At 36.6% G+C, this 13153-nt stretch overlaps 1 protein-coding gene across 5 annotated transcripts in view; it reads left to right on the forward strand.

Annotated features, from left to right (window-relative positions):
- Positions 1 to 13153, forward strand: part of LOC135113142 (condensin-2 complex subunit G2-like) — a 107770-nt gene that overhangs the window by 39783 nt on the left and 54834 nt on the right. For all 5 annotated transcript variants that reach the window (XM_064028233.1, XM_064028243.1, XM_064028219.1 and 2 more), the window contains exons 2-4: positions 3060 to 3154; positions 4898 to 5077; positions 11140 to 11260. In XM_064028233.1, the coding sequence (XP_063884303.1) occupies positions 3062 to 3154; positions 4898 to 5077; positions 11140 to 11260 (394 nt within the window). In that variant the 5' untranslated portion in view covers positions 3060 to 3061. The remainder of the gene's footprint in view (positions 1 to 3059; positions 3155 to 4897; positions 5078 to 11139; positions 11261 to 13153) is intronic.

Below are 13153 nucleotides of genomic sequence, written 5' to 3' on the forward strand. Positions count from 1 at the left end.
GAGAGAGGGGGGGAGGTGGGTAGGGGGACGAAACCTGCAGAGATTCCGCCGTTCGATGGTCTTGTGTTCCGTCATCTTCCTGGTGTTCCCGGCAGCGACGTGGATTCCCTTGGTAATTCAGGGAGCGCGGCGGCCTGGGTGGGAGAGTGGTTATTACCCCAGTTCACAACTAAGTCACATCTGGACAATACACAGCCACTTAAACACTGGTCACTGTTTACTCACATGTTTTCAGAGGTGGCTGATTACACTGTACAACAAATTTCAGGGTTAAGAAGAAAACATAGTTCTCATGTGCGTTTTATTATGAAGTTCAGTGTGCTGAATTCAAATTTGATAACAAAAATTTCATGCCACATCACAATTTTTTGTAAATCCTGTTTTAATAATTATGCAATTAATAGAGATTTCCAAGATTCCATAAATGTATTTTGCTCCCAAAGTCAGATTAAATGTCTTCATTGTATTTATTTAATTAATATATAATGTTTGTTAGTTTTATATAATGTATTAACCTACAATCTAGTATTTACTTCTTTTATAAGACGTCTCAGGCGTGTCACGCTTCAGGTTCCAACAGAAGTCAGTCAGCATAGCAGGGCTCCATTTTCCCTTGTACCTGTTTTCCATTGATGCTATATCTTGGTGGAACCTCTCTCCATGTTCATCACTCACATCTGCTGCGTTCTCTGGGAAGAAGGACAGATGAGAATGAAGAAAGTGTATCTTCAGTGACATATTGCATCCGAGATCTTGGTAGCATTTGATTAGCCTCTCCACTTTACGCTCTCGCTGGGACTCTTGGTGCTTTCCCAGAAGCCCTTTGCATACATCTTTGAATGCATGCCAGGCCGCTAGCTCAGGTTCATCCATTGTCGCCTCAAAGTCCTCATCATTTATAAGCTTGCGAATCTGAGGGCCTACAAATATACCCTCTTTAATCTTGGCATCATTAATTTTAGGGAAGATCCCTTTGAGATACTGGAAACATGGCTTGTTATGTTGCAGTGCTTTGGTAAATCGCTTCATTAGGCCTAGTTTTATATGCAGTGGTGGCAAAATGATTTTTTCCTTCTTAACTAGTGGCTCATGAATTACATTATGGCATCCATGCTTCATAGATTCCCGAGATGGCCATTCTGAGCGTATATAATGTTCTGATCTGGCCCTACTGTCCCACTTCCAAAGAAAGCACATAAATTTGGTGTATCCAGTTTGTAGCCCATTAAGTATGGCTACTACTTTCAAGTCTGCACAAATTAACCACTCATGCTCTTTGTAACTTATGCGGTCTAGAATAAAAGCAAGGTTCTCATATGTCTCTCTTAAAATGACTGAGTAAGCAACTGGAACTAAAGGCATGGTGTTCCCAATGTGCAACAGAACTGCTTTTATGCTGTAAAGGGATCCATCTATGAATAGCCTCCACTCATTGGGTTCATAGGACAGCTCAAGGGCACTGAATAGGCCTCTGATATCATTACAATAAGTCAAGTTGTTTTTCAAAGTGAAGAAATCCTGTAGATTTGCAGAACGCTTCCTAAATACTGTAATTCGAGCTTCTTCATCCAACAGGTGCCATTGTTGCAAACGTGAGGCCAGGAGTTCACTCTGTTGCTTAGTAAGTGTTAGATCACGAACTAGATCATTGAGTTCTGGTTGGGTGATGAGGTGTGGTTTCTTATCAGATTCAAGTTGTGTCGTATACGTTGCATCTTGAGATTCTGAATCATCTGAGTTGCTCGTGTCATCGCTTGGTAGTTCAGAGGGCGGCTGTGGTACAGGAATATCACTTGAATGTAGAACTGGGCGAATAGCAGACTGAAGATCTGGATACATGATAGATTTCTTGCCTTTTCTGTTGTGACCTGCAGGAAAATAAAATAAAATCAGACTAAAAATGGATACTATTGGTTGTGATCACGTGCAAAAATAGTGGAAGTGCAACTTATTATGTATTTCGATCTTTTTATTGATACATCTCTTGAAAATATATATAAAAACAGTAAAAAATAAACACTGAATACCCACCTTTAATATCCGTTAAGCAGAAGTAGCAATCTGTTGAGTGGTCCTTTGGCTCCCTCCAGACCATTGGTATGCCAAACATGAGGCCAGTCCCTTTGCCTTTCACCCAGGCAGAAAGGGAACTTGTACACCTGACACAACATACGAGTATGTGAGGTGCCCAGCTTTTGTCCTGGTCACCCACTTTACATCCAAAGTACAGCTCATAAAGTTTCTTTACACGTTGAGTCAACTGTCTCTTGTATTGCCTTAATGTAACTGATCCACATATACGAGTATAACAAAACTTGTCTGACGAATTCTTGCATTCTCTAGGCATCTTAACTCTGTATCCTGTTAAGAAAAAAAAACACATAGCTATGTGAAAAATTATATAAATGGTAAAAGCAACAAAAAATACCGTTCAGATAGACATTGCAGGCACTGCTATTTACGAAGAACTGGAGGGTCACAGAAAGAAACGGATGTTACATTCGTAATCTACGCAAAAAATAACTCTAGAAAAGGATAGTCTCATTTCCGTTTTTTTTTTCATTGTTATACAGTGTTATTGCCCCGCGCTGTTGACTTGTCGTAACCATAAGTAACAAGCCACGGGTGGAAAGAGAGAGGTGAGACCTGGCAACCCTAGGGGTAAGTGGAGCAGGGCAGGTCAGGGCAGACGGGTCGGCGGGTGTCTGGGGTCGAATAAGATCGTAGGCCTATTCACGCGTCACTCACTTTTCATTATTATTATTATTTATTTTTTTTCCACAGGGAATCACTTTTTTGTCTTGTAACCTTTTCCACACAAACACTGTCACTAACACATCCCACTGGCACAAGTAGCTTCGCAGGAAGCACCCCTGAGCACAAGTACTTGATTGTTGTACGGAGCAGCCTCATGAGTGTCCTCTCTCTCTCCCTCTCTTCTCTTGTATGAAAGTTTTATAAGGTCCTAAATGTTTCTTTGGTAGTATGAGAGAAGATAAATATTAAAACCAGTAAGATGTTCCATCCATCACCAATCTTAGAACAAGTTCTTTCCTCAGCCATGACCACTACAAGCATGACAGCCAAACAGCAGCTGCTGGAGGCAGTGGAAGGACACCAGCCAGCTCCTTTCCTCAGCCTCATTCAAGGCCATGTAAGTATTACTGACCTTGCTATGTGCTGGCTTTACATTGAGACTTATTTTATGCCTGTATTCTGAAACATTCTGGGCCCTTACCAGACGTATTTTCAAAAGCCACAACAGATCATTCACCTTTTCATGGGCTTTTTCTCTTACTGGTGCAGCATTCTTTTTTAACCATCATTAGGATCATAAAAACATCCTTGAAAACCTAACTAACTTCCAGTAAAGCCTATTAAAATCAGTCAAGCAAGAAAAGGTGTAAATATGTTAAAGAATGCGATCCATAGTCTTTAATTAAGAGCTGTAGTGAAAACTGTTGTCATACGTTGTGTATTGATCATAGGCAAAATTAATCCGGATCTTGAGGTTTCCTTACTCCCTTGGATATTTTCCTGGTATTGAAAAATTACATGTAATGGATATTAGTTATGCATGGACAGTAGAGGATCAAGGTCACATTGTTAAAAGACGATCATTTTCCTGGTATTTTCCTGGTATTGAAAAATTACATGTAATGGATATTAGTTATGCATGGACAGTAGATGATCAAGGTCACATTGTTAAATGACGATCATTCATAAAAACCTGCAGCATTTGAAGGGACCAGGAGTGGGTAAGTTTTAGGTGACACACACTTGTATATTTTGTTAAGAGGTTGAATGCATTGTCCATTTAATAGAATAATTTGTAAATGGGCAGGAAAGTGGAAGTAACTGTCATGAGTGATGAGCAGGTGAGGCAGGGATGGGAATGGTGGGTGTTGAAAAATAAGGACGGGGAAAGTAGGTTGATAGGTTTTGATGGGAAAGTTCATTCTTGCCTCATGAACTGTACCAAAACTGAACCACTGAAGAGCCCCTAACCACATATTTAGGAAGGGAGAGGAGTGTTAAAGTCACTGCCAGTAATTATTTTACCTACTATGTTCACTGTGCTTCATATCTTTCCCTCAATACTCACTTCTGTGATCTGGTAAGAATCTATCAGTTGTTGTGCTTTGTAAGGAGAATGTCAGCTGGTCAGTAGACTTAAAATCAAGAGGCAACACTGAGCTGGAAGTGAGTGCTGATCTTTGACCATGACTACTATTAAAAAAGTTAGTAATTATAATAATTATAGTAATTCTATCCCTGCAGGTCCCTCATGAAAGAAGAAATACTTGCAACCATTATTCTTAGAATATATATATATATATATATATATATATATATATATATATATATATATATATATATATATATATATATATATATAAACAAACAATAGATGACACCCATCTCAAAATTGGAGCAATGCTTAGATTAAAAATAAATGTGAATAGATTTCTTCTTTAACTTTGTTTTTACTGTGTCATTATGATTTGGATTGAACTCTACAATGTTGCTTAACAATACATATATATAATTATAAAATTTTAGTATAAAACATTTGAACACATTAGGGGCTACAGAAAATAGACAGAGATCACTAATGGCTGAATATGATTCTCAGTATTATTTTGCATCTCTCTCTCTCTCTCTCTCTCTCTCTCTCTCTCTCTCTCTCTCTCTCTCTCTCTCTCTCTCTCTCTCTCTCTCTCTCTCTCTCTCTCTCTCTCTCTCTCTCTCTCTCTCTCTCTCTCTCTCTCTCTCTCTCTCTCTCTCTCTCTCTCTCTCTCTCTCTCTCTCTCTCTCTCTCTCTCTCTCTCTCTCTCTCTCTCTCTCTCTCTCTCTCTCTCTCTCTCTCTCTCTCTCTCTCTCTCTCTCTCTGTAGGAGAAGAAACGTAAGACTGTAGACCTGGAGGAAGTGGTGTTGGAGTTGAGCCGTGGTGAAGTTAAGCATGTCTGGGGCTGCCTTCAGGCTTGGGCTGATGAGCAAGTGACAGCCTTTGTGGCAGAGCACCACAATCAGAATGAAGAAATTGCAGCCTCTGGTACAAACAACAAAGACCAGGTATTGACTACTTCAAAAGGCATTGGAGTGTGTGTGTGTGTGTGTGTGTGTGTGTGTGTGTGTGTGTGTGTGTGTGTGTGTGTGTGTGTGTGTGCGTGCATGCGTGCGTGCGTGCATGAGTGCATGTGAGCATGCGTGTGTGCGTGTGTGAGTGCATGCGTGCATGCATGCGTGCATATTGATCATCACTAGTCATGAAAAATGTTAACATTTTCTATTATACTTTTATGGCATCATTCTGTTAATCAATATGCTGGTAGGAAAAGCTGTATTTCTCTGTGTCCTTTCATCTTTTCTTCTGATTTTTATCATATCCTTTTGAATTTGCCATATCTAGATAGTGCTGCAATGCCTCCATTCTTGTCTTTGCTATCAAGTCTTCTGTTTCTCTTCCTCTTCCTCTTAGCATAGAGTAGTTACTCAGATAGCCTAGTAAGGACCTCATGGTCTGTTGCTGTCTAGACTTCCTTGTATTCCGTTGTTTGATGGTGTCAAGTCCAATTAATCCAACATCTCTTCATATGACAAACCAGCAAGACTAGGAAGAATCTTCATAGCTGTTCTTTGTTTTCTTTGAAGCTTGTTTATGACTTTCTTTTTCTTTGGACCACATCATTATAAAATGCTCTAGTCTAGGATGGATCATAGCCACATTTAATATTTTCATGTGGTATTTTTATTTATTTATTTATTTATTTATTTATTTATTTATTATTATTATTATTATTATTATTATTATTATTATTATTATTATTATTATTATTATTATTATATTATTATTATTATTATATTATTATTATTATTATTATTATTATTATTATTATTATTATTATTATTATTATTATTACTACCTAGTTGTAATTTACAGGGCCTGAGCTACATTCACGTGGTCTGGTCTCCATATTTACACTTGTCCAGCTCTTCCTTAAACTTGTGCACACTCATTGCTGATACTATACCCTCATTTAGCTTGTTCTAAACTTCTATAATTCTCTGTGGGAAACTATATTTCTTTATGTTACTTAAGCATCTTCCTTTTCTTAGTTTTTTCCTGTGGCCTCACATGAAATAGGTATTTCCTTCTTCTCTTGGCAATAGTTTCTCATTAGTTTCTTCTCTTTTCCACAATTTATATATCAGTATTAAATCTCCCCTTTCTCTTCTTTGTTCCAATGTTGGCAGATTCATTTCCTTTAACCTGTCTATATTAATTCTTCCAATTCTGGAACCATCTACTTTGCCATCCTTTGTATCCTTTCTATTTTTTTGACATGTTTTTTCTTGTGGGTAGACCACACTGATTCAGCATAATCCAGTTTTGGTCTAATCATAGTGGTAATTATCTTTCTCATTATATTTTTATCCATGCAGTAGAATGCTGTTACAATATTTCTCACCATTTTATATGTATCTGAATATTTTTGCATGTTTCTCTGACTGTTGACTATCCTGTATTATCACTACCAGAATTTTCTCATCTTGTACTTTTATTATTTCTTCATTTCCTATTTTAAGTGTCCATTTTGGTCTCTTTTTTTCACTTTTCCCCATTTCCATTACATGACATTTTATCACATTAAATTTCATCTTCCATTTTACTCCAGATTTTATTCAAGTCCTCTTGTAGAATTTCACAGTCTTTGTTTCTTATATATCTTTGTAATTTTGCATTGTCTGCAAACAAACTCATGTAACTCTTTACTCCTTTAGGCATATCAGTTGTATAGATCAGGAAAAGTGTTGGTGCTAGCACCAAGTGGTACTCACTGTTTACTTTTCTCCATTTCAACTTTCCATCTTTTACTACCATTCTTATTTATTTTTCTTTTAAGTAGCTTTCCATCCAATTTATTATTTTTCCATTTAATCCTTCTATGTTTTCTAGCTTCTATAGTAGCCTGTTGTGAATTTTCTCTCTCTCTCTCTCTCTCTCTCTCTCTCTCTCTCTCTCTCTCTCTCTCTCTCTCTCTCTCTCTCTCTCTCTCTCTCTCTCTCTCTCTCTCTCTCTCTCTCTCTCTCTCTCTCTCTCTCTCTCTCTCTCTCTCTCTCTCTCTCTCTCTCTCTCTCTCTCTCTCTCTCTCTCTGAAATACACACAATCCATCCCTCTCCTGTGTTATATCAGTCACTCTTGAATAGCTCATCAATTTGTTACACATGATTGCTTTTGTCTAAAGTCTTACTGTTTTTCTGTTATTATATCATGTTTTTTTAGAAATTTTGTCCACTGTTTCTTTATCACTTTTTTTATAGATCTTATATACTATGCTGGTCATTGATACTGGTCTGTAGTTTAGTGGTTCTTCCTTCTTTCCACTTTTATAAATTGGCACAATGTCTGCTCTCTTCCATTCTTTAGGCAGTCTTTCAGTTGATATTGAACACCTTATTATGTCATACTGGTTTGATTAACTGTTTCCTGCACTCTTTTAAAATGAAACTTGACACTCCATCTGGTCCTGTTGCTTTTCTCTCTTCCAGTTCCTCCATCATTTTATAAACTTCTTTGATTACTGTAATTTCCCACATTTTTTTTTTTTTTTTTTTTTTTTTTTTTTTTTTTGTCTTCTCATCTTGTGGTTCTTTAAATTCTGATTCTGTGAAAACTTGTTGAAACTTTTTTAGCAATTTTCATATTTTTGGAGTCTGCATATATTTAATTTCCATCCTTCAACCTTTTTTAGTTTTTCTTTTAGTTTAATTTTTCCATTTATGAATCTGTAAAACAGTTTTGATTTGTGCTTGCACTTTTCAACTATATTTTTCTTATCCTTTCTCTTCCTCTCCTTACTTTCACATATTGATTTCTTGTTATCTCTCTCTCTCTCTCTCTCTCTCTCTCTCTCTCTCTCTCTCTCTCTCTCTCTCTCTCTCTCTCTCTCTCTCTCTCTCTCTCTCTCTCTCTCTCTCTCTCTCTCTCTCTCTCTCTCTCTCTCTCTCTCTCTCTCTCTCTCTCTCTCTCTCTCTCTCTCTCTCTCCACATCTTACATTGAACCACACCTGTTTTTATTTTTCTTTAGATTTGTGTAGTGGGACATATTTATTCATTCCTGTTTAATATAGTTCCATAAAAATGTCATACTTGATCTTCCACATCATTTGCTCTTTTCAGCTTTTCCTGGTCCATTTCTTCATAGAATCTCTTAAGATCATTTTGATTTGTTTTCCCATAGTTTCTCCTGTTTTCCTTGTATGATTCATCCTCTTCACTGACATCATTATCAGTCTCTATATCATTACATGGTCACTTTTTCCCATGGGGCACACATATCTTAATTCTTTAATTAGGTTGATTCCTTTCATTAATATTAAGTCATCATTGTGTTTTCCATAGCTTCAGAAATCTTTCTCCCCATGCAGTCTTATTTCCTCCTACCCAGAACATTTCCCAATTTATTTCTTTGCAATTGAAGTCACCAACCAATAATACTCTTTTATTACTTTTGATTAATTTACTCAAGCACTGAATGGTATCTTCTATTATTTTCTCAGTCCTGCTCCAAGAATTTGTTTTGGGTGGTATATAGGTTGTTATTACCATCAGTATTTCTCCATTATCCTCCAAGTTAACACTTTTTCTGCTTTTCCTTCCCCATATTTCACTACTTTCGTCTTCACCTCATTTCTTATTGTTATTATTACACCTCCCCCTCCTTTACCAATCCTGTCTCTTTTCCACATATTGTAGTTATTGTTAATGATAATCTGATTTTCTTCTTTTAGCTTTTGTTTCCATTAAACACTCCACCTTCGGATTCTTTTCTTTTAAATAGTCTTGTAATTCCAGTGTCCTGTGTAACAGTCTGTTTATGTTTGTATACATCACATTCAGTCCTTCATTTTACTATTTTTCTCTTTTATTTTCATTTATTTTCCTTTATGTACCATTTCATCACTGTCTCCCAAAACTCCCCCAAAATTTAGTCTGTTCTTGATTAATTTTTCTCTTTAGCCTCTTTGTACATTTCTTTCATTTTTTTTCTGTTCTTCATGTCTGTTTTTCTTAATGTATACATATTTGCAATCTTGTACTTCTCTTAGTTTGGATGTTCTTTCTAGTATCTCTTCTGTTGCTTGTGATTTTAGTCTTATTTTCATGGGTCTTCTTTTGCCTTCTAGATAGGGTCCCAGTGTGTGTGTGTAATAATAATAATAATGATAATGATAATAATAAACGGTTTATTATTTAGGCAGTTAACAAACTGAAAATGTACATAGGGGGTGGGGAAATACTTAACATTAATCCTAAAGGTAAGTCCAATCTAGTAGGGACTATTGATTGATAGCTCGCACCATGGTGGGAATCGCGCTGAGTCTGTACTGGTCCGTGCGCAGCGCCTTTAGGGGCGTTATCTTGTTGTGGTGTCTGGTGGCACGGACTGGGCGAGTTGTGTGTGTGTGTGTGTGTGTGTGTGTGTGTGTGTGTGTGTGTGTGTGTGTGTGTGTGTTTGTAGGTTTATGTTTTGTCAAGTAACATACAGGCATGCAGAAAAGGGTAGGCATGGTGCCAAATCTTAAGCATTCATTCAGTTTGTGCAGTTGGTATGGTAAATTGATTATCACTGTGTAACATGATTTTTGTCTTTGACAAGCAAGTGTTATTTTCCAACTCTTCATTGCAAAGCAATAGAAAATATTCATTATTCCTGTCAGACCTTGTTTTTTGTGGCTTTTGGAATTATTTTTTGCCCAAAAATAGCAAAATTTCACCATTTTTTTTTTTTTTTTTTTTTTTTTTTTTTTTTTGACAAAAAAAAATTCAAATGACAAAAATTTATTTTAAAACTTAAGAACCTAATTTTTAGGATAAAAAATTAACAGTTTTTCTTGATTTGCATGAACACAACAAATCACTTTCACATATGAACCCCCAAATGTAGTCTCCCATCTTCTTTTCATTGAAGGATCCTTGATATCTATGTTCAAAGTTCATTGTATCTTAGTGGAAGCACTCCCCTTGTTCCTCTGAATATGCCCTGAATGCCTCAGCTTTCATCTTTGCCTCTGAAAGCTTAGGAAAGAAGTCTTGAAGATATTTGAAGGCAGCAGACTCCTTGTCATGAGACCCAGTTTGATGTGTAGTGGAAGAAGCAAAACCTTTTGAGGATTCACCAATGGCTCATGTTTGATATTGTGTGCATTTCACTTCTCGTGATGCGTCTTCTCAGGCAGCCAAAGCAGAACTGATTGGTGATCTGCAAGCTCTTACTTTTATATTGTCAAGAAGTACTCTAGAATATTCTTAGTCTTTCTAGAATGTGTTCCGGAGTGTTCTCAGTCTTTCTAGAATATTCTTGAACCTACTTTAGAATATTCTAAATCATTCTAGAAAATTTTTGATACTTTTACATATTTCTCCTGTATTCTAGAAAGTTCTAGAATATTCTGGAAATATTTACATTGAATAGAATGTTCTAAAATGTTCTAGAAACTTCTAAAAGTGTCTGGTAGAACATTCTGGAAGATTTGAGATTTCTGAAATGTAAGCAAATTCTTCCAAATATGAAAAATTTCTTGCTAGATCTGGTCTGTTCAAAAATGATCTTATTAAAATTAGAAATGTAGTCTCCCATCATATTTTCATTGAAGGATCATTGATATCTCTGTTCAAAGTTCATTATATCTTTCTATTCTTTATTTCATTGTTTTAAGTTATTTGCAACATTTCTAAAGTAATTAGATAAGGACTTGAGATTTTGCAAAGGTCTTTACCTGACATGAAAAACAATAGTAACCCATACTATAATGAAATAAGGCAAAAATGTAATTTCATTGTTTTAACCACAAAAGCAAAGTTTTAGGATCAAAATAACTTTTTTCTATTTTGTTTAGATGGAAATAACTGAAAAATTATGGTTTGAGGTCAGGGACAAAACATAAAAGAAATTGTTACATAGTGAATTATAACTGCAGTTAGATATCTATACAGTGATAGGAAGATAAATGCTAAGAAAAACAATAAGATCTCTTAGACCTCATCTAAATAAAAAATAAAGTGACTGATTACATTTTTTTTTTCTCTCTTCATATTGAAACTTGTCTTAATCACTTGTTATCTCATCAGGAATCTACAAATAAATACAATGAGAAACTACTTGAAGGAATTGTGAAGTTTGCCCACATATACATCAGTACCTTCAAGGAAGGCACTACCTTCATCCCTGGAAAGATGTTGGAGATGACATGTAAGTAATATTTATTTAGCACATTTGATATACTTACTAATTTCAATAACAATTTACTGGAAGGGAATAAATTAATTGAATGTGAAAGTTGTCAGGCAGAGGTGAAGTCTGGATAGATAGACAATGTCAAGAGAGCATTAGATGCAGGAGGCATTTTTAGAACGAGGAAGTGTTTGCAGGTACTAGGGAAGAGTGGAGAGCATTTGTTGAATGCATGAAAGGAGGCACTCCTGAAAGCCTTAGTGTGAGGTTCTGCCTTGGGTCCAGTCAGGTGTAGGAAAAGGACTGCATTGTGTTGCAACAGGGGTAGATTAGCTATATTCTCTCTCTCTCTCTCTCTCTCTCTCTCTCTCTCTCTCTCTCTCTCTCTCTCTCTCTCTCTCTCTCTCTCTCTCTCTCTCTCTCTCTCTCTCTCTCTCTCTCTCTCTCTCTCTCTCTCTCTCTCTCTCTCTCTCTCTCTCTCTCTCTCTCTCTCTCTCTCTCTCTCTCTCTCTCTCTCTCTCTCTCTCTCTCTCTCTCTCTCTCTCTCTCTCTCTCTCTCTCTCTCTCTCTCTCTCTCTCTCTCTCTCTCTCTCTCTCTCTCTCTCTCTCTCTCTCTCTCTCTCTCTCTCTCTCTCTCTCTCTCTGTTACTCCCAGTGATGTCTTAAACACTGAATCAGGGGATGCTGTAAACTTTTCATTAGACCTAACCTGACCTCACTGAATGTTTCACAACACCACAAATGTCTCCAGGTCGAACTGCTCTTCTGGTATCAACCTTAAGTGTCTTGAGACCCACCTCAACTTTTTCTTCATTAACTTCTGCAGCATTTGCAGTCTAAGATTGATTTTCATTCTGTAGAACCACCTCTCTTCTAAACCTGAATGCTTGCATGCTTAGAGAAATGCCCATAACAGATTAAAATCCTTCAGTAATAACGAAGAACACACTAAATTCGTTGAGTTAAGGTGTAAAGCAAAGAAGTTAATCAAACACAGCGTAAGGTCCACCATGTTATGTGTTGCGAACCAAAGTAAAATGAACCCAAAGGAATTTTATTGCTATCAGGCAAAAGAGGGATTAATTCAACTATTGGACCCATAATTGACATAAACGGAGATTACACCAACAACAAAGAGCAAATTGGTAACATTCTAAACACTGTCTTTGTCTTTGTATTTACAGCAGAAGACCTCAGTGACATCTCTATAGTGCCAACAGTCCAAATTAATAACAACAATGTCCTAAGCAGCATCAATATAACAAAGTGACGTGTCAAAATGCATCATTAAACTTAAAGTAAGCAAGTCACCTGGGCCTAACAAGATCTCATCCCACAATCTTAAAAGAAGAGAAATCTGAATTAGTTAAACCACTAACTGTATTGTTCAGTAAATCCTTGCAGTTCAATACAGTGCCTGATGAATGGAAGCCTGCTAACGTAACTCCGATTTTCAAAAAAAGGCAATAAATCTTTACCATGTAACTACTGGCCAATTAGCTTAACCTCAGTCATATGCAAAATGCTTGAAGCACTAATAAGAGATAAACTTGTTAATCACTTAGAAGAAAACAACTTACTTAAAAATACTCAACATGGCTTCTGTAACAAACACTCTTGTTTGACAGACCTCTTAGACTTCTATGATATTCTGAACCAGTATGATGAGAGTAAAGCAGTAGAATATATCTTGATTTTCAAAAGGCCTTTGACAAAGTCCCTCACAAACGTTTACTGATTAAACGAAAATCACACTGTATTGAGATGGGTTGAAAACTGGCTGAACAACCATAAACAAAGAGTAGTAATAAATGGAAAAGCATGGAAGTGGACTAACATAACCAGCAGGGTGCCACAAGGATCAGTCTTACGACCTGATGTTTTCCATGCCCTCGCTGGCCTAAACCCTTG

Source organism: Scylla paramamosain, chromosome 2 (genome assembly GCF_035594125.1).
Source record: "Scylla paramamosain isolate STU-SP2022 chromosome 2, ASM3559412v1, whole genome shotgun sequence".
Lineage (NCBI taxonomy): Eukaryota > Metazoa > Arthropoda > Malacostraca > Decapoda > Portunidae > Scylla > Scylla paramamosain.